At 41.7% G+C, this 22,704-nt stretch overlaps 2 protein-coding genes across 7 annotated transcripts in view; one reads left to right on the forward strand and one right to left on the reverse strand.

Moving 5' to 3' along the window:
- Window positions 1–22,704, reverse strand: part of MCF2L2 (MCF.2 cell line derived transforming sequence-like 2) — a 269,485-nt gene that overhangs the window by 139,925 nt on the left and 106,856 nt on the right. For all 6 annotated transcript variants that reach the window (XR_006335262.1, XM_043874177.1, XM_043874176.1 and 3 more), the window contains 5 exons: window positions 19,658–19,782; window positions 18,928–19,042; window positions 18,201–18,320; window positions 10,108–10,299; window positions 7,560–7,751 (listed from right to left, as the gene is read on the reverse strand). Coding sequence is in view for 5 of the 6 variants with exons in the window: in XM_043874177.1 (XP_043730112.1) it covers window positions 7,560–7,751; window positions 10,108–10,299; window positions 18,201–18,320; window positions 18,928–19,042; window positions 19,658–19,782 (744 nt within the window). In the remaining variant the exon portion in view is untranslated. The remainder of the gene's footprint in view (window positions 1–7,559; window positions 7,752–10,107; window positions 10,300–18,200; window positions 18,321–18,927; window positions 19,043–19,657; window positions 19,783–22,704) is intronic.
- The window catches only part of B3GNT5 (UDP-GlcNAc:betaGal beta-1,3-N-acetylglucosaminyltransferase 5), a 79,638-nt gene that overhangs the window by 52,950 nt on the left and 3,984 nt on the right, over window positions 1–22,704 (forward strand). Inside the window, exons 2-4 of the transcript XR_006335263.1 lie at window positions 10,181–10,344; window positions 10,649–10,785; window positions 21,663–21,744. The gene's annotated coding sequence lies outside the window, so the exon portion shown is untranslated. The remainder of the gene's footprint in view (window positions 1–10,180; window positions 10,345–10,648; window positions 10,786–21,662; window positions 21,745–22,704) is intronic.

Here is a 22,704-nt window from a genome sequence, read left to right on the forward strand (position 1 = left end):
GTTACTTCAGCTATTTCTTGACTTCCTACTTTTGCATTCCAGTCCCCTATCATGAAAAGGATATCTTTTTTTGGGTGTTAGTTCTAGAAGGTCTTGTAAGTCTTCATAGAACTGTTCAACTTCAGCTTCTTCAGCATTACTGGTCAGGGCATAGACTTGAATTACTGTAATGTTGAATGGTTTGCCTTATAAACGAACAGAGATCATTTTGTCATTTTTGAAATTGCATCCAAATACTGCAAATACTTTGGACTCTTGTTGACTGTGAGTTAATATATGCTGAGTGGGTAAATGCTCACTAAGCCAAATCCATTCATGGTAGAAAAGGATGTCACAAGGCAACTTACAAAAGAATGATTCCAAAATGAGAAATGTAACCTGGATAAAGCCCCTGGTGGAGAAAAGACTGTAAGTATTGTAGGGGAAGGGGTAGCTAAATTCTAAGGCATGATCAAGTGAACCACAAGGATGTGTGATGAAAGGATACACATTTCAATTTTATTCTGCGAGACCTCTTCTCTCTATGTAAGTAGGAAAGAAATAAACTGATGAAATTCCAGGGGAAAGATGGAACTCAAACATGTTCTCATAAGAGACTATGTGTCCTAAGGCAGAGGTTCAGGAGAACAAGAAACCAGAACTGTTTCACCTGGGTTTCCCCAAGGCCTGAACCCAGCTGAAATACATTTCTTTCAGCATGACGTCCCTTCAGCTCTGGTGGGTCAAGGAAGTGGGTAGCTTTCTCTTTGTCCCGCTGACTCTGACATCCATCCTGTGTATGATTTTAACCACCAAAGAAGCAACTCAGAAGAGTTGAACCACCATAACCCATGCAGGGTGGTCTGAGGATGCCAAATTCCAAAAGTACAGGCTCAGCACACACCCAGGGAGGTTGCCACATTTTGCAACTGGAAAAAGTTAACTTGTCTTTTCTATGCTGAACCATTCTGAGGGAAGAGCAAAGATCCCTGAGGACTGGAATGTTAGCTATGGAACAACTCTTCCCCTATAGCCCAAGACCCTGTCAAGGCTGACCTCTGCACTAAGATCTGTGGCTGGTCTCACTCTTTGGAGGGTCTGAAGGCAGACCTGAACTGTCCATATGGTACCCACTGGCCACATGTGGTTAGTGAGCATCTGGAATGTGGCTAGTCTGAATTGAGCTACACTGTCTGTTTAAATACGCACTGGATTTTGAACATTTACTTGAAAAAAGAACATAAAATATCTCATTAAAATATAATTAATTATACAACAGTGATTGTATGTTGAAATATTTTGCACAAAGGTGGAAGAAAACATTATTAAAATTGATTTAATTTGTTTCTTTTTATTTTTTAAAATTCAGCTACCAGAAAATCTTTAATTACATATATGGTTTATATTATATTTCTATTGAAAAGTTTTGATCTAGACCACGGATTGGCAATTTTTTGAAAAGGACCAAACAGTAAATATTTCAGGCTTTACAGATCCTCTAGACTCTGGTGAATCTGCCAAACTTGGCTGTTTTAGCATAAAAGCAGTCATAGATGATAGAGAATACATAAATGAAAGAGAGCAACTGTGTTCTGATAAAACTTGATTTATAAAAATAGGTAGCAATCCCTTATGATTATACAGTGGAGGTGATGAATAGACATACTCTTTTCCCAATTTTGAACCATGTTCATGTTCATGGAACATTGTTCCATGTCCAGTTCTTAAGTATAAGTTACTTCATGGCAAATATAAGGAGAAATAGTGGAAGCACTGACTGATTTTCTTTTCTTGGGCTCCAAAGTCACTGCGGACAGTGACTGCAGCCATGAAATTTAAAGATGATTGCTCCTTGGAAGGAAAGCTATGACAAATCTAGACAGCATATTAAAAAGCAGAGATATCACTTTGCCAACAAAAGTCTATATAGTTAAAGCTATGGTTTTTCTAGTAGTCATGAGAGTTGGACCATAATGAAGGCTGAGTGCCAAAGAATTGATGTTTTCAAATTGTGCTGTTGGAGAAGACTTTTGAGAGTCCCTTGGACAGCAAGGAGATCAAACCAGTCAATCCTAAAGGAAATCAACCCTGAATATTCCATTGGAAGGACTGATGCTGAAACTGAAACTCCAGTACTTTGGCCACCTGATGTGAAGAACTGACTCATTTGAAAAGAACCTGATGCTGGGAAAGATTGTCATTTCCTCCTCCAGAGGATCTTTCTGACCCAGGGATTAAAGCCACGTCCCCTGCATCTCCTGCATTGCAGGCAAATTATTTACCACTGAGCCACTGGGAAGCTTCCCATTAAATCTGTTAATATTTGCTTTATAGATTTAGGTTTTACTATACTAGGTGCATATATGTTAATAAGAGTTATACACCTTATATATTCTTGTATTGATCCCTTTATCATTAAATAATACCCTTCTTTGTCCTTTGTTATAGACTTTGTTTTAAAGTCCATTTTGTCTGATATTACTACCTTCTCTTTATTGCTGTTTCCACTTGTACAAAATTTCTTTTTCCATTCTCTCACTTTCAGTCTGTGTATCTTTAGCTCTGAAGTGAGTCTCTTGTAAGTCACATATAGAGAGGTACTCTTTTTTAATTGAATCAGCCATTCATGTCTTATGACTGGAGAATTTAATCCCCTGACATATAAAGTAATTATTGATAGTTTTGTACTTACTGCCATTTTGTTATTTGTTTTCTGGTTTTTGTAGTTGTTCTCTGTCCTTTCCTTCTTTTAGTTTCTTAACTTGTGGTTTTATAATTTTCTTTAGTGGAATGCTTGTGTTCCTTTCTCTCTGATTTTTGTATGTCTGTTGTAGCTTTTGATTTGTGGTTATTATGGGGTTCATATATGTTGATCTGTAACTATATTTATTTGTTTCAAACTGGTACTCATTTAAATTAAAACACATTCTAAAAGAGCTACACTTTTTTACTGCCCCTTCCTCATGTTTTATGTTTTTGATGTGTATTTTACATCTTCATGTGTATCCCTTCACTGTTCACTGTAGTTATGCTTAATTTTATGATTTTTTTTCTTTTAATCTTCCTACCAGCTTAGTTAAGTGGTTCATCCACAGCCTTCACTACATATTTGCTTTTACTATTGGAATTTTTCCTTTCCTATAGATTCTTACTTCTTATAGCATTTTCTTTCCACTTTGGACCATCCCTTTTAACACTTATTTAGTATTGATGAACTCTTTTAGTTTTTACTCATCTAATAAGTTATTTCTCATTCAATTCTAAAAGATAATCTTACTGTGTAGAGTAACATACATTGTAGGTTTTTTTCTTTCAGCATTTTAAATATATCATGGCCACTCAATCTGGACTGCAAAGTTTCTGCAGAAAAATCAGCCGATAGCCTTATGGGGGTTCCCTTGTATATAACTCTTTTTCCCCCCTCTTGTTGCCTTTAGAATTCTCTTTATCTTCAACTTTTGTCATTTTAATTACACCTTAATGTGGGTCTCTTTGGGTTCATCTGGTGTGGGCTGCTCTGTGCTTCTTGTACCTGGTTATCTGCTTCCTTCCTCAGGTTTGGGAAGTTTTCAGCTATAATTTCATCAAATACATTTTTGACTCCTCTGTCTCTCTCTCTCTCTTTTCCTTCTGGGGCCTCTATAATGCAAATGCTGGTATGTTTAATGTTGTTCCAGGGGTCCCTTAATCTATTTTCATTTTTAAAATTTGTTTTCTTTCTGCTATTCTGATTGGGTGGTTTCCATTATTCTGTCTTCCGGACCACTTGTGTATTCTTCTTTTTCACTTAGTCTGCTGTTAATTCCTTCTAGTGTGTTTTTCATTTCAGTTATTGTATTCTTAAGTTCTGACTGGTTCTTTTCTATACTTTTTAGTTCCTTGTTAATATTTCCACTGTGTTCACCTATTCGTTTCCCTAGTTCAGTTAGCATTCTTATTCCTAATGCTCTGAACTATTCATCTGGTAAATTATCTCTGTTTCATTAGTTGTTTTTTTCAGGTTGTTTTTTTTTTTCCTGTTCTTTCATTTGAAACAACTTTTACTGTCTTTTTATTCTGCTTAACTTTTTCTGTCTTTATGAAATTAGGTGAAACAGTTCTCTACCCTGGTCTTGAAGGGGTGTCCTTGTATGGGAGCATCCCTAGATAGTCTGCATGTGCCCAGTGGCTTTGGTGGGAGAGCTGGATCTGACATGAGCACAAGTCATATCTTTCCTCAGGGTGTGCTGGCAGCTAGCACCTTGGTAGGTTATTGGCTGGAGATGGAGGGATTGAAGCCAGAGCCAGGTGTGACTCAGATTTCCCCTCAGCTCAGTGGCCATCACTGCCCTGTTGGAAAGGGGTCTGGTCTCAGATTGCTAGAACAGAAGCCCTGAGAGTTGGGTCTGAGGTGGTTCTATTCTGTGTGCTCTTCCCCTTTCCCCAGAATTGGTAACTTTGCCCCAGAGGGAAGCAGTGCTGGAACAAGAGGGGTCAGACTGGGCACCTGGTGTGGACTGGGGTGTGTGCTGGAGTGGTCCCAGCACATAAGTCAGAATTCAGACTACTCTGGATCTGCCTCCTCCATGAGCACCAATAATGGCTTCCCTCGCCCCAGTTTGGGTGCTGTGCAGGTCTGAGCCACTCCCTCCCAAACCCCCACAACACTACTCTTCCAAAAGCTGTGGCAGCTCTTGCCCTAGTGTCAAGCTGCACCACAGAGAGCGAGAGCAGCCAAGTGAGCACTTAGCTTGGGCTGAGCCAGTCATTGGTGCAGTCACAGGAAACTAGCTAGAATCCTGGGAAATTTCAATGTGCTTCATCCACCTTGTTCCCAGGAGTTTTCAAACCAACTAAGGGGACACTTCTTCCCTGTGTCAGATCCCAGGGCTGGGGTGCCCATATGCGGTTCAAACTGCTCACTCCCTAAAAGGCCTATGTAATCCCCGTCCTGTTTTGTGTCCCCTCCCAGGGGTATGGTCCTGACCTAATTCCATGTGGATCTTTCTTACAGCTTTGGTTGTATAAGTGTCTTTCTGCCAGTCTCATTGTGGTTTTCAGTGAGAATTGTTCCACGTGTAGATGTAATCTTGATGTGTTTTTTGGGAGAGGTGAACTTTGTATCCCTCTACTCTGCCATCTTGATATCCCTCTCTAGGATCATTTTGTATATTTCCTTTCCTAGTCCTAGATATGGCCATTTCTCCAGGGAGCCCAGTTCTCTTTTACTGGAGAATGGTATGAGAAACCAAGATCTCAGAGGTGAGTGTGCTCACCCACTCAGAGGTGGGTGGGGTCTTGTTTTGATGCCTGGAACCAACTGTCCACCTAAGGTATCTAAACCAATGTGTGTGTATGCATATAATGAGGATTATTTCTATGTCAATAAATACCCATTTTGACAACCAAGTCATTACTCCTCAGTGGATAAAACTCTCTGACAGAATAGGATATCTGAACATTAACATCTAGAATTTTACTCCAAACCAAAAGAAGAAAAAGATGGGTTTGGGGGACTTGGAGCATCCATTTTGGGTTTTTAAAATAAATTTCTCTTCTGGTCTCCTCCCTCCTTCCTCCATGTTTCTGCCTATTTCCCAGAAGTGGCTTATTAAGCTTTATTCATTTTCTGGTGGGAGATGTGGTTATAAAGTTTGCCAGTGTTGACAAAAATGGCAACTGTGGCCACAAGTCTCCCTGGTTGACCTGATAAACTTGTTTGTGCAGCTAATGGATGTGGAGCTAAATGAGACTGTTTTGCTTTGGGAATACGATCTGAGGCTACCAAATCCTGGGTCTATAATATAGCACAGACGCTAGATGCACCTTCTCTTTGTCCTCTCTGCAGGGAAGTAGAAGGGTCCTTGTGTTAGGAAAAGGGGACCAGCCTAACTACACCCAACACCACTTCAAGATCATATCTTAACACCAAAACCCACCAGGAGGAGTCAAGGAAAGACTATCACTGAGGCACAGCCCCACACCGAGCTGCTCTCACTATACCTGGTCCACTCTGCCACCTGCCTGCCCATTTGTTCAACAAACGTGGACTGTAAGATACTAGCCACAGGCTAGGCACAGGAACACAGAGGTGGATGAGGCTCTTGCCTCACTGCAGCTCCCAGTATAATAAACAACACAGACATTAAAAATAAATAACTAGAATGCAGTTTGCTATGTATCATTTTGGAGCAAAGGATCTTAGCCTGGATCCATGGATATCCTTCAAGGTGTTCCCTTAAAATTAATCATAAAAATTATACATACTGGGCATTCCTTGTTTGCTCCCCCATTACATCTTCTCTATAACGCTCTGTGTCCCAGGAAGCTGACCTCTACTGTCTCCATCAGATGGGTTCACTAGCGGCCCATGGGCTTTTAGTTGGATTTGGCCAGTGAGATGTACCACTAGGAAATCTGAGAGGGAGAGAAAAGTAGGGCTATAGATTTCCCCACCAGTGGCAGCATTCCTCTGCCCAAGGCCACAGCTCTTACTGGCTATCTCTCTTACAGCCACAGATATAGTGCTTCTTGAGTTCCCCTTTGTCTTTCAGGCTTAGTGATGGTAACTGTTCCTTGCTTCTCGCTAGTCCAGAGTGCTTCACCATCCATATTGGGTTTCCTAAATTCTGCCCATATCTTTGTAAACAGTACCTACATCAAGTTCCATTCAATCATTCTGAGAGTACAGAACCCTAAAAATATATGTATCAGATTCTCAAAAAGGTCCATGACTCAAAAGAGGTTAAAAAAAGCCCCTTCAGCAGAAGTACATACAAGGTGATATGGCTCTAAAAGGAAAGTGTACCATCTATAATTCTGTTGGCTTCACAAGTGCTCCTCTCGAGATGCAAATCTGATCCAGTTATTCCCCTACTTAAATCCTTCAGTGGTTCTCAGAATAAAGACCAAACTCCTCCATATGCCCCACAAAGTCCCACCTCATCTACCCCTCTCTAACCTCACCCCAAACACTCTTTGTGTTCTGTACTCCAGCTGTTCTGAATTTGGGGTTCTGAACTTGTGTCAGGCTCCCTTCAGCCCTGAAACCTTGCACATGCTGATCCTTCAATCTGGAAAGCCTCTCCCATCTTCTCTGTTCATTTTCTGGGCCTTGGCTCAAGTGAATCTTCCCATGGAACTTTTCTGACCCTCAGTCCAGGTCAAGTTCCTCTGTTACATACCCAGTAGAACCCTGAATACATCCTCCAAAGCACTTATCTTAGTTTGCAATACAATTTTGTGTTTTGTATTTGATATTTATTCATGTCAGCCTCTCCCGTATATAAACTGTAAGTTCAGTGAAGGATGGAACCACATCTATTTCTGCTCATAATTGTGTCCTCGGCCTTCAGCACAGAGCATGATATGTCAGAGATGCTCATAAGTATTTGCAGAGAAATGAATGACTGAAAGTTATTTGAATCAAGCCATGAAGGGTCAGTTTTCCAGGAAGCACAGACCAGGAGTTTAAGGCCACCTGAGAGCTCAAAAACTGGTTAATCTGCTCAGTACATCCAACATAAATTTTCTTAGGCAACATGCAATGTCCCCCCACACCCCTTTCCCAACCGTGGATCAAAATAACTCAGAAACATTACCTTTATATCAAGAGTGAGCATCAGCTCATACTGGTTGTAAAAGTCCTTGGAACTGGGCAACTGGTACTCCTTCGCTGTGCCCAGGAATGTCTCAATGTCATTCAAAGCAATGTCAACACCCTCTCGGGACTGGCACTTGTCTACAGCTTGGGAAGCCAAGAGGTAGATTCCTGCTTCACACCACTGGCTGACCTTTTGGAAAGAAACACAGTGCTCTGTGCAGTTAGCCTGCCCACAGCTCAGCCACCACCATCCTCAGGAGGTCTAAGCTCATATGGGGTCCACAAGGATTCTGAGACAATAGGCAATTGTCATGGGATACCATGTCATCCCGTATCAAGTTTAGAGGTCCAACCACTGTAAATATAACCATGAGGTGGACAAGCCCAAATCAATTTTATATCTACACACTTTTCAGGAAAGCCACTTAATCAAAAAATACATCACATAAACATTCTTATCCACTGACAGTAATTGCCACATCTCTAAGAGGAGAGAGCTGAGTTATTTCTATGTTTGGTCTAACCATAGAAAAATACAACCAATGGCTTTTTGGGTCTAACCTCTAGGCCACTTTTGTTGCATCTTAATTGGTTACAAGAACACAGAGTGAAAAATGAGGCTTCAGACCTGGGCCCTCCATGCCCTCCTGACAGAGGGAATATCTCTTTTAACAATAATGACATTTCCCTCTGTCCACATTTCTATTTGTCTTTCAAAGGGAAGAATCTAAGGATGCAAAACTCTTGACTCAGGATAGCAGTACTTAAACTTTCCAGAATGTTGGGATGAAATCACATAGGTAAAGAATTCTAACAACTCAATTTTTAAAAAACTTAAACAGAAAGACAGGGGTTGTGCTGTCTGAATATTTATATGAAAAGAAGCTCCCCTTGCAAGTACATCTGCATTCCCATTTACTGTGTTACCTAAAGGGCTATGTAAACTAACTGTACAGAGGAAAAAAGATCCAAAGGGAGCTCCAAAGTAGTTATCTCTAAGTGCGTATAGGCAACTTAAGTCTGTCTTGACTTTTCCACTAAACTACCTACACTGAATGTGTACTACTTTTAGAATAACAAAGAAATCACATAAAGATATATTAAAATGAATGATTCCCACTGTGTGGGGATGAGGAGGGGAGTGGAATGTAAGTAGTGTCCATGAATAACTGTTTTCCTCCTCCTGATATTTTTGGATTTTCAAAATAATATGAAATTATGCTTTGATACATACTGTAAAAACTTTCTCTTTAAAATCATGCCTATATCTGCAGAAAACACTAGGATGGGGTCTTCTGCAGAGTCACAGCAGCTACTTGTTCACACACACACACCCTCGACAGATAGCATTAGGCTATTATGTCTGGAGCAGAAATGGAGTGAGGGAAACAGCAGCTAGCTAACCTTGCTAAGAGCACAGTACACAGCGCAGGCTCTACTCCAGGCCCTTCTGAGCCACTTGCTTCTGGAGCAGCTGTATTTCCTTGACACTAAAATCCCTTTGGCAACGGGATGATGTAAACAGCCTGGGCGGGAGCTCCCAGCTATCAGAGAGAAACAAATGTGGGAATGGAGCATGCTGACTCATGGTATGAGCCTGTGTTGGCTGGAACAGCTGACAGGGAAGGCTCCAGAAGTCACGGCCCCTGCTGACTGGCCACCTGCCTCAGAGATCACCGCTGAAGGGTAGCGGGGTGTGGGGGGAGGCACTCCCTGCCCATGAGCACTCTGCATACAGAGTTGCGGTCTTGGAATTTGGCCATCCTGACCTCAAATCTGCAATCCCCTAATTATCCTGTGTGTGGTCTTGGGCAACCTTTTATTCCAGGATTCCTCAGTGTTGTCTAGGTACCACCTGCATCAAATCACCTGGACAGTTGATGAAAATACTGATTTCTGGGCATCATCCCAGACTTACTGAACCAGAGTCTCCAGAGTGGTCCATCAGGAAATCTGCAATTATAGCACACTCACCTTATGTACTAAATGCTGTGACTCATTGACCCATTCAACTATGTTGAATATCAATTTCTGTCTCTTAAATGAGGCCATTATTATCTTCCTCACAGGTTATATTAAGGATTAGATAGATGATGCAATTATGCCCCAGTAAGAACATAGTAGGTGCTCAATATATGGTAGGAGTGTATAATGGTCATTATTACTTAGGTTTCTTTAAAAGGATTCACAATCTGATGCCTTTAATGAGGAGAAGCACTTTGCAAGTATAGTGCTTGGTTCTCTGTACACTTTATGGGGCATCAAGAAGGGCCAGGCCAGGTCAAAACACACTTTAAGTCTGAGTCCACACAGAAGACATGGATTTTTTTTCATTCAAATGGGATGTGGTGGATGGCTAGGGCATTTTTCACCTTCAATACTTCTATAACTTCGGATTGGTACAGTTTTTAATGTCTCTTGAGTGCTGTTCCACATGAAGCACTTTATCTTCTGAACAATAATGAGGAGTAGGGAGGGCAAATATGATTAAGACTGCTTCACAGGACATTTTGCATACATCATGGCCACGGCTTAGTTTTGCTCACCTTGTCCAACCTTCTGTGCAACTCTAAGGACTTTTCTAATATGTCATGTTTCTTTTTGTTTTCATTGATGAAGTCATCACAAAGGTGCCTGAGCTCCGCACACCTGGGTCTGATGGAGTCCACTGCATAATGGTGGCTTTGGATAAGCTGGTCCCCAATTACTGCAAGCAGCTGGGCCTTTTCCAAGAACTCCTGCAAAGTGAACATCCACAGCCAAGCAACAGAAGCTGAGTCATGGTGAGGCTTGGATTTGCCTGGCACTGTGTGTTTCAAATCTGGGGAGAGGCTAGGGAGATGGTGATCAGGTTTTAGGCTGAGAGCATGGGAAAGCACTGGGGTGGGTCAAGGTCCCCAGGAGGTCTAGCCTAGTCCAGGGTCATCTGCACTCTGAAGAAGAGTAAGTCATTCATTCAGATATTTGTTGAGTTCTGGGTTAGGCACTGAGGATATAGCATTAACAAGCTAGGATTTTTCAGTTCAGGGAAGAACTCAGATACTAAATGAATTATACAAATAATTAACTTATTACAACTGTGATAAGTTCCAGGGAAGAAGAGCATGAAGTGTTACACTGGACAAAATTGGAGACTGAATTATCCTGTCAACTGAATGGGAAAGGAAAAGGGATAGACATGTTGCCCCGAGAAGAGAGGAGAGTGAATTGAAATTGAGACAATGGTAAAGATCCGGTTTGGGCAATCCTATGGAGAGATCATGAGACTTAAGAAATATGTTTGTCTAAGCTGTTTCTTGCAGCCCACAAGGTCCCTGACTGCTCTCGACGCATCTGATCAGCAACCGCATCTCCTACCTCTTTCTGCACAGCTTGTTTTGTTCTAACCACATGTGCCGTGTTTTCCTGTTTTTAATTTATTCATCATATATTATTGAGGCAGAAAAGTTAGCACAGCAGCCTGAGACTGTCATCCTTAGAAAGGTCTGTTTGCAAGGCTGGGCCTTGGCTAGCACCTGGGAAAGTCAGGAGGGTTCCTATCATCCTTAATTAGAATGATTCAAGGGACTTCCCTGAGTCAACTCGAGGTACAGTGGATAAGAATCTGACTGCCAGTGCAGGCAGCATGGGTTCAGTCCCTGGTCTGAGAAGATTCCACATGCCGTGGAGCAACTAAGCCCAGGTGACACAACTACCAAGTCTGTGCTCTAGAGCCCTCAAGCTGCAACTACTGAGCCTGCATGCCTAGCACCTGTGCTCCATAAGAGAAGCCACTTCAATGAGAAGCCTGTGCACTGACCCAGAGCAGCCCCCCCAAAATTTTTTTTAAAAAAAGAGTGACTCATGATACCTAAACTGTTTGTGCAAAGAGTATGTTTTATGTTGAAGACCTGCTTTCTTCTGAGAGTCTGGAATTCTGGTTTATGCCAGGCAGAGGCCACCAACATGACACAAGAGCTAAAACCTAAAGTGAGGGACAACCATGCAGCACTTGGCAGAAAGATGGGAGCATGTTTGACATGTTCAGGCAGCAGGAGGAAGCCACTGGGGCTGCAGCAGAGAAAGCAGGGAGGAAAGGATGAGACATGATTAGAGAGGAAAGAAGAGGGTCTGACCAGGGAAGGCTTTGCTGCCATTGTGGGTGCTTTGTCTCTTACTCATTATGACATGGGGTGTGCTGGAGGGTTTTGAGGAGAGGATCTTATTCATATTTTTCAAAGGATTGCTTCAGCTGTGGTGTCAAAAATGGCAGAGAATAGGGAAAGCAAGGAGACCAGTTACAGTGCAACTGCAGTAATCCAGGTGAGCAACCAACTAGCTGCTACCTCGGCACCCTTCCCTGGGATGTTCCTCCCAGGTCGAAGCTCTTAGCCAACCTCCTCCCAGGCCCACTCACTCACTGTTTTCATTTTTTTAAAACCACTCACCTCTATCTTAAAGTATTTTCTTTCTTTACTTTAATATATGATTCCTTCTTCTTCCACCAATGCCCACAATTACATAAGCTTCCTGAGATCACTTAGCAGGCATCCCATAAATATTTGGCCAATAAGATAAAAGAACAAATGAACCAATGAACTAGGGGATTCAGTGATCTGCTTGGCTGGAATTGTGTGAACGACACTGACCTGAGTCAAGACAGAGGACTGCCATATCCTCAAAGGCCTCAGGACAGAAGGCCCACTCACACCCTCACCGACCATGTTGGGCATCCAAGCTGCCGCATTTGTCCTGGTTTAGCTTTTCATAGTAACACAAGGAAGCATGATGACCCCAGATGATGACAATGTGACACTCTATTAATTTACAGTGGTTTATGATTTCAACAATTTTAAAGCCCCTGCTTCCTACCCAGTCAATCATTCACCAAGTCCCACAGAACACACCTCCTTCTTAATACCTTTAGAACTCTGAGCCCTTCCCTACCACCTCCTTGTCACTGTGTGTGCAGACCTTGGTGCTTTCTGACTGGGATAGCTGGTCTCCTTGATTTCCTTTAAACTCTCCTTCAAGTCATGCTCCACACTGCTGATGAAGCAGCAATTCTCTCATGATGTCTATTCATGTCTATATCACTTGAGAGCCTCAGATCCTTTCCTGGCTCCCTACCGTCTTCAGGAGGAAGTTCAGACTCCTGAGGAATGCACAAAAGGTCTTTCACTACCTGGTTCACACCTGTGCCTCCTCCTTGTTCACTCTGTCACCCTGTCCTCTGCTGTAACTGGACTAATGACTCCTTTGTAGTTCTCCAAACAGTCAGATGATTTTGAGCCTCCATACCTTCTCTACTCACTCTTTCTGCCTAGAAAGCCCCATCCTTCCCTCATCAACCCTCCCCTTACCTCCTCACCCCTACCCACGTACCCACACTACTCTGGAACTAACTCCAAACCACCCTTCAGAGTTCATCTACTTCAGGAAACTTTCTCTGACTCCACCATTTTATACTGATGCCCCTCCTCTGTGCTCCCATAACACTCTATGCCTTTTTCAACCAGAAATGAACTTGACTGTGTTGTGATCAGCTATCTACTGCCCGCATTATCCCACAGACACTTGGCATGCACCAGCTCTTTTTCAGCTGCTCTTTAAGAGTACATAGCACATATTAGGTACTTAAGAACAAATGATTGTTGTGCAAAACAAAGGATTATTGTTTTGGGATAATGATATGGGAATAAAATTATATGAATCAAACAGGGTTATTTAGAAGAACTTAGAGACAAATACCCAGTGCACTTATTTAAAACAGCAAAGGCCCAGATAGACGCATTGGACACCATCACTCAAAGAAGGTTACAATGCTAATTCCCTGGGTAGTGATTTTGGACTGTTTTGCTCACTCCTGTGTCCAGAGCTCAGAGCAGTATGTGGCACGGTAGGAAATCAATAAATATTTACAGGATGAATATAAGAAGTAGAACTGCTCAGCCACTGAAGATTGAACCTAGGAAACATTCTACAGCCCAGAATTTTCCCCACCACCTCTGTGATATCAATAAAAACATTCACTGAGAGCTTACCATATACTAAGTACTGTTCTAAATGTTTACATTAACTATTCCTTTAACTCTTCACAATAAACCTTTAATGTAGGGGGGTGTTTTACAAAAGTAGAGTGGAGACACAATGGCCCAAGGTGACCTGGGTAGGAAAGAGAAGAGCCAGGCTTCAAACTCAAGCAGTCTGGCTCCAGAATCTAGCTGCGGCCAACACACACAGAGAAAAATGGCTGTGCTTGTCCTGCCCGAGCTCAGAGACCTCATTTGGTTGATTGAACCTGTCTGACTTTAGCCAAATATAGAAGCAGGAAAACTTGGCCAGGAAATCTCTGTTGACTTTTTTTTTCTAAGTCCAGCACCTAATTTATTAAGAATAGTGCAAGTTTTCTGGGCCCAGGGAACTTTACCAATGAATGCTCCCCAGGCGTCCTGTGGTGGTCACAGCTGCCCCGAATTTGGCATGCTGCATCACACCTTCAGAACTGTTCTTAAAACGCTTGCAATGTTGGAGGAAAGATGTGAGTAATAGGTCCAAATAGATTTGGGGAAGAAATCCATAAATACAACACATGAGTCAATACCAGATGGCTGGAAAATTACTGAAATGAATGGATATTATTAATAGCTTCTAAGCTCTGACCACCTACTACGTTCCAGGCACTCACTAAGTCCTTACTATACATCAGGTTAATTCACCTTCCCAGGGACTCCTGTGAGGTAGGAATCATTGTTATCCATTTTATAGATGAGAGGATACATCCAGAAAGGCTAAGAAACTTGACCAGTGTCACACAGTTGGTGGTTGTCAGAGCCGAGATTTGAATCCAGTTCCATCTGACTCCAAGGCCTGTGTCTTACCACCTTCCAGTCCACATGGTCTCCCCACACGTGCTAGAATAATGGCTGTACAGCCATGACTATCAAATCCTTTAGTTGCCTGCAAAGAACTTAACTGCAAAACCTCCAAATTGCAGCTTGTTTTTCAGTCTATACAGCTTCTGCTCAAGGTAATCAGGGAACAAAACCTCCAAAGTAAAAAAAGAAATAATAAGAAAGAAATAGCTGAAATCTAGCACTCTGATCATAAGTCTGCCTGACATCTTTCAGATGCTGAAAATTTCAGAAGTCTGGATAGTCAAGTTGCAGCTTGTAATTCAAATCCTTTATTGTAATAACAAGTCATCATACCCCCCACCCACCAAAGACTCTACTGCTATAATGGAAGATGGGCATGTCTACTGTAGAAGTAAATGGTGAAGAAGGGGTGATGCTGCCATATCAGGGAACCCAGAACAGATTCACAGATAGTAACAGCAGAGGAGTGGAGTGCATGCATGGGGAAATGAGCCAGGTGAAACAAGAAAGGCAGAAAGTTAATGGTTGTTGGAACTGAGCTGTAGACACATGGGGGTCCCTTGTACTAGCCAATCTACTTTTTTGTGTGCTTGAAAATTTCCACTACAAAAAAAAGTCATGTAGCTCTTCCAGCTACATTATATCTCTCATGTAGCCCTTCCAGCTACATTATATCTCTAGGTTAATGATCTGCCTTCTCGGACATAGTAGGGTAACTCCTGGCCTCTAGCCCTGGAGGGAGATGTCAAGGCTGATAAAGTGTTGGGTCTCACTGTTTTGTCTGGATTCATTCCTTGCTGGCCCATTACCAAAGGCCTGAGCATGCCTCACAGCCAAAAGCCTATAGGAAGTTCTGCTCTAAGAAGTGAAGGAGACTGAAACCATCGCTTCTAAGAATGAGAGCTGAGCACCCAAAAGACAATTAAACCCTCAAATCAGAACAGGGTAAAAGAGCAGGTTCAATTAGTATGCAAGAGGATCTGGTTAGAGAGTTGACTCAGAGGTAACCTGTGAGGATGATACCACTACACAGAATAAGGAACCTGGCAACAACCCAGAGATCAGTGTGTGGTTACGCTTCAAAAGAAGCTGACCCCAACTGCTGAGAAAAGACAAACCTCAAGCAGATTTTGGTAGATTCTATCCAAACATCACCTCTTTCCTTTAACAATTTACAGGACAAAGAGATTAGCCAAGCTCATATCACTTGAAGAAACAATTCCACTTAGAAGTCTGAGTGAAGATATGTTTAAAAAGTCCTGATTACGATTAGATGGCTTTGTTTGGATCACTCAAAGGCAAATGGAAAGGTCTACTGCATCCTTTAGAAAACAAGTGAAAAACCAGGGTAAACAAGGCACAGAATGGGTAAAACCAGTGCGGACTCTGTGGGTCATCTGCAGTGGGTGAGTCCAGCTGGTTCAGGAATGTTGCCCAAGAAAGATGTCCTGTGACCACAAGTTTCACCCCTACCCAGAGTCAGCGATTTTTAAAGTATGTCCAAAGATCACAAGTCTAAGGAGGTGGGCAGAAGAGAGAATGTGAATGCAGTCATGCAGAGATCCACACTCAGTACTTAAAACACAACCCAGAGCACAGTCTAACAGCTTTCCATTCCACCGAGAATAAAATCTAATCCTCACCACCAGTGCTCCCACCTGTTCTTTCCTAGCTCACCACAGTCCAGCCACACTACTGGGACTCCCAACCTTGTTTCCACCTCAAGACCTTTGTCCTTGCAGCTTCTCTGCCTTGGCTGCTATTCCCTAAATCTTTGCATGGCTATCTAGATCTCAGATCAAAGGTCTGAGAGGCCTTTCCTAACTACTAAAGTAGCACCCCCCACTCACTTTCTCTCATGTCCTGTAATTTTCCCCATCTCATTTGTCACTATCTGACGTTGATTTATCTGATTACTGTTCACTTGCCTGTCTCTCCCCAGTAGAACACAACTTGTGTGAAAATAGGGTCTTGACTGTCTGGTTCACCACTATAGTCACAGAATCTAGGACAAGGAATACCTGGTGATGAATGAATACCTTCCTATCAGATCAGCAGCTACCTTTGTGTATGTATTTATATATAAAACCATATTTTTCAAATCAAAAATGAAGGTACTGGGGTTGATGAGGCATATTTTTCCTAAAATACGAATGTACATAAATGAAAATACATAGTATCCACATTTAATAAGGAGTTCACTTGAAAAAAACTAAAATTACATAAAATTGAGACTCTGAGACTGAGGATCTTGGAGACTCTGAGAGACATAGATATTACATACACGAAATTCAGCCTTTTTTCACTGTTTAATAAACATTCCTCATAACTCATGCCTTTAGCACTAAAGTGATTAGCTGTCAATGACCATGGATAACAGGGGTGCTCATGAGGGAAAGGTGGGACTGCTGAGTGAGAGTCTGCAGGCACAGGTGGGCCTGTGTGCTCATGTACTGCAAAACACTTTCAGCTCAGAACTCACAACAGATAGCTCTTAAAGCCAGAGTGGCCTTGGCTTACATTTGTTACCATTTTTTTAGGGAATTTCCCCACTGGGTCAGCAGTAAAGAATCTGCCCACCAACGTAGGAGACGCAGGTTCAATCCCTGGGTCAGGAAGATCCCCTGAAGGAGGAAATGGCACCTATTCCAGTATTCTTGCCTGGAAAATTCCATGGACAGAGAAGCATGGTAGGCTACAGTCCATAGGGTCATAAAGAGTCAGAAACGACTTAGCAACCAAACAACAGCAAATGTCTCTAATAATAATGTGAATGTCAAACGCTTAACTTTAATGTGCATGTCAAACCCCTGGAGATCTTATTAAAATGCAGATTTTGATTCTGAGGCGGGGCCTGAGATTTCCCCATATTTCTAATAAGTTCTCACTGAGGTGAAATCTATGCTGCTGGCCAGAGGATCACACTTTGAGAAGTCAGCCTCTAGTACAATGAAATTACCATCTACCATAATCTAGAGGAAGGATGCCTCCAGATTAGCTCAGAATGGAAATGGCAACTATAGAAGACTTAGTTTCCAAGAGACAAAAAAGGGACCCTAATTAAAGGAAAGCAGAGAGGAACTTCTCTGGTAAGGACTGGTCTTTCTTAATTTGTAACAAGCCAAATCTGTAAAGATTGAAGATAGACCCACTCCTAAGTGCTGATCTGTGTACAAATCTGGGAAACTGTTTAACTTGGGGATGAGAATTTGAGGCATTTATTCCTTTACAAGTCTGATATTTACAACTCTTTGAGCATGAGAAAGGAGAAAGCTTTACCAATTCTGTGTAGCAACAGAACTAACGTGGACCAATTTCCCCTTTTTCACCATCTTGCTTATTATAAAACTAGGTTTTGTTTTTTTTTTTTTTTCCTGGTTTCTCCTTTTAAAGTTTCCCCTCCTTACCACCAAGCCCGCCTCCACATCCGGCAGTGGGTAACACACCCAGTGTGACCTTACTTCCTGCTATTCCTCCCTAGCCTTGTCACTGAATGAATGGGCAGGGCCACCTGGAACTCTCACCTCACCTAAGCCTCCAGCCTCAACTGGGTGCTCGGGCAGCCTTAACAGAACTCCATACTGCCTGCATTATTCCTCATAGTTGTTAATGTGCATAATTCCCTGGGGACCTGGAGGTGGGAGTGGGGACACTAAAAAGTCAGTATTTGGCCAATCCTGTGTCTTTTGGCAACCTTCTAACAATTAATGAGTGGCCATGATCTGTCACCATCCACAGGGACCTTCTTCCCAGTCCACAAAGATGGAAAAAAACAAACAAACCTGGCCTTCTCCTTCCAGTTTTTTGTGTTCCTTAAGAAGTTGTTCCACATGCACCACATTGTCTCCGATGTCTGAAAACTCTTCTTGCTCTGCCAACAAGTTGTTCAGGGCTAGCTTAACCTACAAGACATATTAGAAAGCCCAGAAATAAGCCAATGGACATCCCATCTGCAAGTATAGGCTTGTTATACTCTAGACAACTTGAAAATCCAAAAACGATTCAGGATATGTGCATATCTATATAGACTTTTTTTTAAACAGCTCATCAGCTTTCAGATTAAGCTGGGGGTACTGAAATGCCTTAATAAATACCTCATAAATATGATGAATGACTGAAGAATAAATTTAAAATGCAAATAATAATGTTAAAAGCATATCATCTAATCCCCAATTAAAGTAAATGAATTATGTAAAAAAAAAAACAACACACACACACCTGGGGGTGCTGAGACAATGTATAGATGGAATGTTGAAGCTACACTGAAACAAAAAGGAAGGTAAACCATCACTGAAATACCATGTGGGAAAAAGGGATTCTGGTACATTGCTACCCCCACTAAAAAGGTGAGAAGAGGAATCAAAGACATATGGAAAGGACTAGACTAGGAAGAAGATTCGGAGCCTGATACCCAGAGTTCAAGGGGAAAAAGAGAACCAGAAGTCACTGAACTATGCACTCCCCTAACAGAACCATAAAAGGAAGTTTTATTAAACAAGAAAATAACACCTCACAAAAATTGTGTTCAAAGTGCTGTAGTTGTAGGTATTGATTAAGCTTCAGGTGATGCTCAGACCAGAACTGACTAAAGGCTTTTTCTGTTTCATCCAACTGAACTAATAACCTGTCAAGAAAGAACAAGAAAGGACATGTGATTAGCATTCATTTCCATAGGCTCATGCAGATAACACCCATATTTTCAGTCAGGGTTACTAATTGTGATGATCTCCTCACACTGAAGTCTGTGTCACCTATGACTTTCTCATAGTTCAGCTGGTTCCCCTATTTTCCATTTTCAATCAGGATACCCTCAGCGCTAGGCAGAAACCTCAGATGCATCTGCCATGCTTTAAAATGTGCCCCGGGTAACCTCTAAAATGTGCTCCAGGTAATCTTACCTTTCTGCCTATTTCTTTCTACCTAAGAAGACAGGTGTGCAAACACAGCACCTAACCAAACAGTTTTTTGGCAATGAAGGCTCAGTAAATACTACCATATTCCTTGAAATCCTGGGATGAAAGCAGATCATAGGAGGAGGGAATGGCTTTCTCATAAAAAGATCTCTGTAGATGGATGCCAGAAGGACACTATGGTTTTTCCTTTGTTGTCTCAAATATTCTTCTTCCTTGACCCCCACCAAGACCCATTGGCAGCTGTTCCAATCTGTTTTTGGTTGTTTCACATCATCTGGTTCTATGTATTCTCTCCAGAAAAAGCAGATACCACCCTTGTCACTCACCTTTCCACAGTAGCTACATTCTCAACTTCATTGAGACTGAGTTTGCTGGTGGGACTTTTGGTTGCTGGTTCTTGCATGCATGACAGCAATGTGGCCCCTTGCTTTCCAAGTAATTTCAGCTCATCCTAGAGAAAGGAAAATATAGTCTCTCTTAGAAGGAATTAAAAGCAAATTCTAGGTAGACTTCAGATGAGTGCAGTGCAGTGATGCATGTGTGTATGCTAAGTTGCCACAGTCTGACTCTTTGTGACCCTACGAACTATAGCCCACCAGGATCCTCTGTCCTTGGGATTCTCCAGGCAAGAATAATGGAGTGGGGTGCCATTGCCTCCTCCAGGGGATCTTCCTAATCCAGGGATCGAACCCGAGTCTCTTATGTCTCCTGCATTGGCAGTCGGGTTCTTTACCACTAGCACCACCTGGGAAGCCTGAGTACAATGGTAAGTATATTTTTATTATATTATTATATTTAGCAAATTAAGTGCTAAGTAAAAGTCAAGCTATAGCTTTTTAAATTGATTAACTTGCTCCTAATAGATAATACAAACACATGATACAAAATTCAAAATATATAAAAGATTACATATTGAAAAGGGGCTTCCAAGGTGGTGTTAATGGTAGAGAACCTGCCTGTCAATGCAGGAGACATAAGAGATGCACGTTCCATCCCTGAGTCGGGAAGATCCCTTGGAGGAGGGCATGACAACTGACTCTAGTATTCATGCCTAGAGAATCCCATGGACAGAGGAGCCTGGCAGGCTACAGTCCATGGCATCGCAAGAGTCAGACATGACTAAAGTGACTTAGCATGCGCATATGTACATATTGAAAAACCAAGTGTTATATCCACAGCCCATCCACGTTCCCACTCCAAAAGCAAAAACTCTTAAATTTTGTGCATATCTCGTTACTATAAATTTAAAATAATTAGTTAATAAAATCTGTTTTTTAATCCAAGATAGTGGCCAGAAATAAGAAAATGACAGATATCAAATGTTAAGTGATGGAAGATGCCATACAGTTAACCATGAAAAAAACTTCATCTGGTCTCATCAATAAACACCTGCTAGTCCTGCCCCTACCCCAAAGTGTGGCCTTGTTCAACTATCAAAGTACAGAGGAGATGAGCAGCAATTTCAGTTTGACATGGGAAGATTCATATTTCCAAGCCAATTCTATTCTCAATAAGTCTCTCTATGGGGACTTAGGGCATTGCAACTGAGGAAGATGTCAGGTTATCTCCTTCCAAATCCAGTGGCTCTAGTCCTCTACTTGCATAGTGCAGGTGATCTCTCAATGCTCTGATCATTACATATAAGGTAGGCCAAAAGGGATGGACTATGGCCTAGAATTTTGCAGCTGTGAATTTGGGGTTTGGTTCATGGATCACTCAAGATGCTGGTTTGGTATGCCCTAAAGGTAAGAACAGGCCCATAATTACCAAGCAATCTCCTCGATGCACACAAACATTAAATCTCTTCCTGCAGGCCAGCCACCACCAACCTCACTGATGCAGAGCACATTCATTCCCTGTGGAAGGGTTTTATACTCTCTACTCCAGTCACACAGAAATCCAGGCCCTCTCAACCTTATACCTTTGCTCCTTGTCCCCCATATCACCTCAGGATTCACCCCTGGGAAGGCCTCCACTACCTACCCCCAGCCGCAAACTTGTCCTAAGATCTGGGCTGATGACAGATTTGACTCCTCTGATCAAAATTCTCTGGACAGACCCTGTGGCTCTGTCCTCTCCAGGTAATGCCCCAAGTCGGCGACCTGGCTGGTATTCCTGCCTGGGAACTGGACATACCCTTCTTTTCTACTCTCAGGTATCAGCCCTCATTTCTTATCTCATCAGTGCTCATTAAATATTTGTAGGTTGGATGAATTAAAAATAGTCTAAAGAAATTAGGTTGCAGATGGATTAAAAACAAGATATGATGGGGGAGAAAAAAGCAGTCATTAGTAAATGCTCTTAGCTTTTCCCTTCTCCTTCTCCCTATAGAAAAGCTTCAATAGGGTTACCAAAACCTGTCATAAACATGGAGGGAAAGACTGAGGAACTATGGTACTTGGACAGCATAAAGGTAAGTTGCCCAACCCCAAAATGAAGTTTGTCCTTGTTCACAGTGGTGACAATTCAAAATATTTAATACCTATATAGAGCAGACCACTGACAAATCAGCACAGAAGTCAGATACAACCTAATGATTGATGATTGTTGCCCTATTCATTTATTTCATTAGGGTTTTCTAACTCTGTTATTTGTTTACATTTATTAGCTGTTCCCTGTGGAAAAAAAAAAGAGAGAGAGAGAGACTTTTCATGTTTTAAACTTTAAAATTTTGAAATGAAAACAGACTTACCAAGAACTCCCATATACTTTTTCATCCCTATTCACCAACTGTTCACATTTTGTCACATTTGCTTTCTCTCTCCTTCCCTCTATTCCTTCTTTTCTCCCTGTCCCATAAATTGTTTCTGAACCATCTAACGTCATTCACCGATATCGTGCACCCTTTGCCCTAAGAGCATGACTTTTAAATACCCATAATAGCAAAAAAAAATCTAGATGTTTAACACTGATACAATATCTCATACGCAAATTTCATATTCAGATTTCCCCTGTTGTCCCAGTAACATCCCTTATAAAATTCCTTTTTCTATAATCCAGGGTCCAATCTAGACTTGAACACTGTATTTAATTGTCATATCTCTTTAGTCTTTAATCAGGACCAGTTCTTTGGCCTTTTATTCTTTTAATCACTCACATTTTAAAAGAGTATGGGCCACTAGATAAGTTATCTATTATTTGGGGGGTTATTATTACATACTCAAATTTTTTTATTTTTTAGTATGTTAGTTAATTGTAGTCATTATTGTTTTTGATGGTTAAAGTGTCCAACTTTGGTCATTGTGAGCCCCTCTTTGAGCTGGTTCTCCCTTTTTGATTGAGCCTTGATTAATCTTTTGGACCTTTCTAGGTTTTTGGCAAAACAAAATATTCCAGGTCCTTCTTGTATTTTCCTTTCTTGTCTTTTATATTT

This window comes from Cervus elaphus, chromosome 19 (genome assembly GCF_910594005.1).
Source record: "Cervus elaphus chromosome 19, mCerEla1.1, whole genome shotgun sequence".
Taxonomy (NCBI): Eukaryota; Metazoa; Chordata; class Mammalia; order Artiodactyla; family Cervidae; genus Cervus; species Cervus elaphus.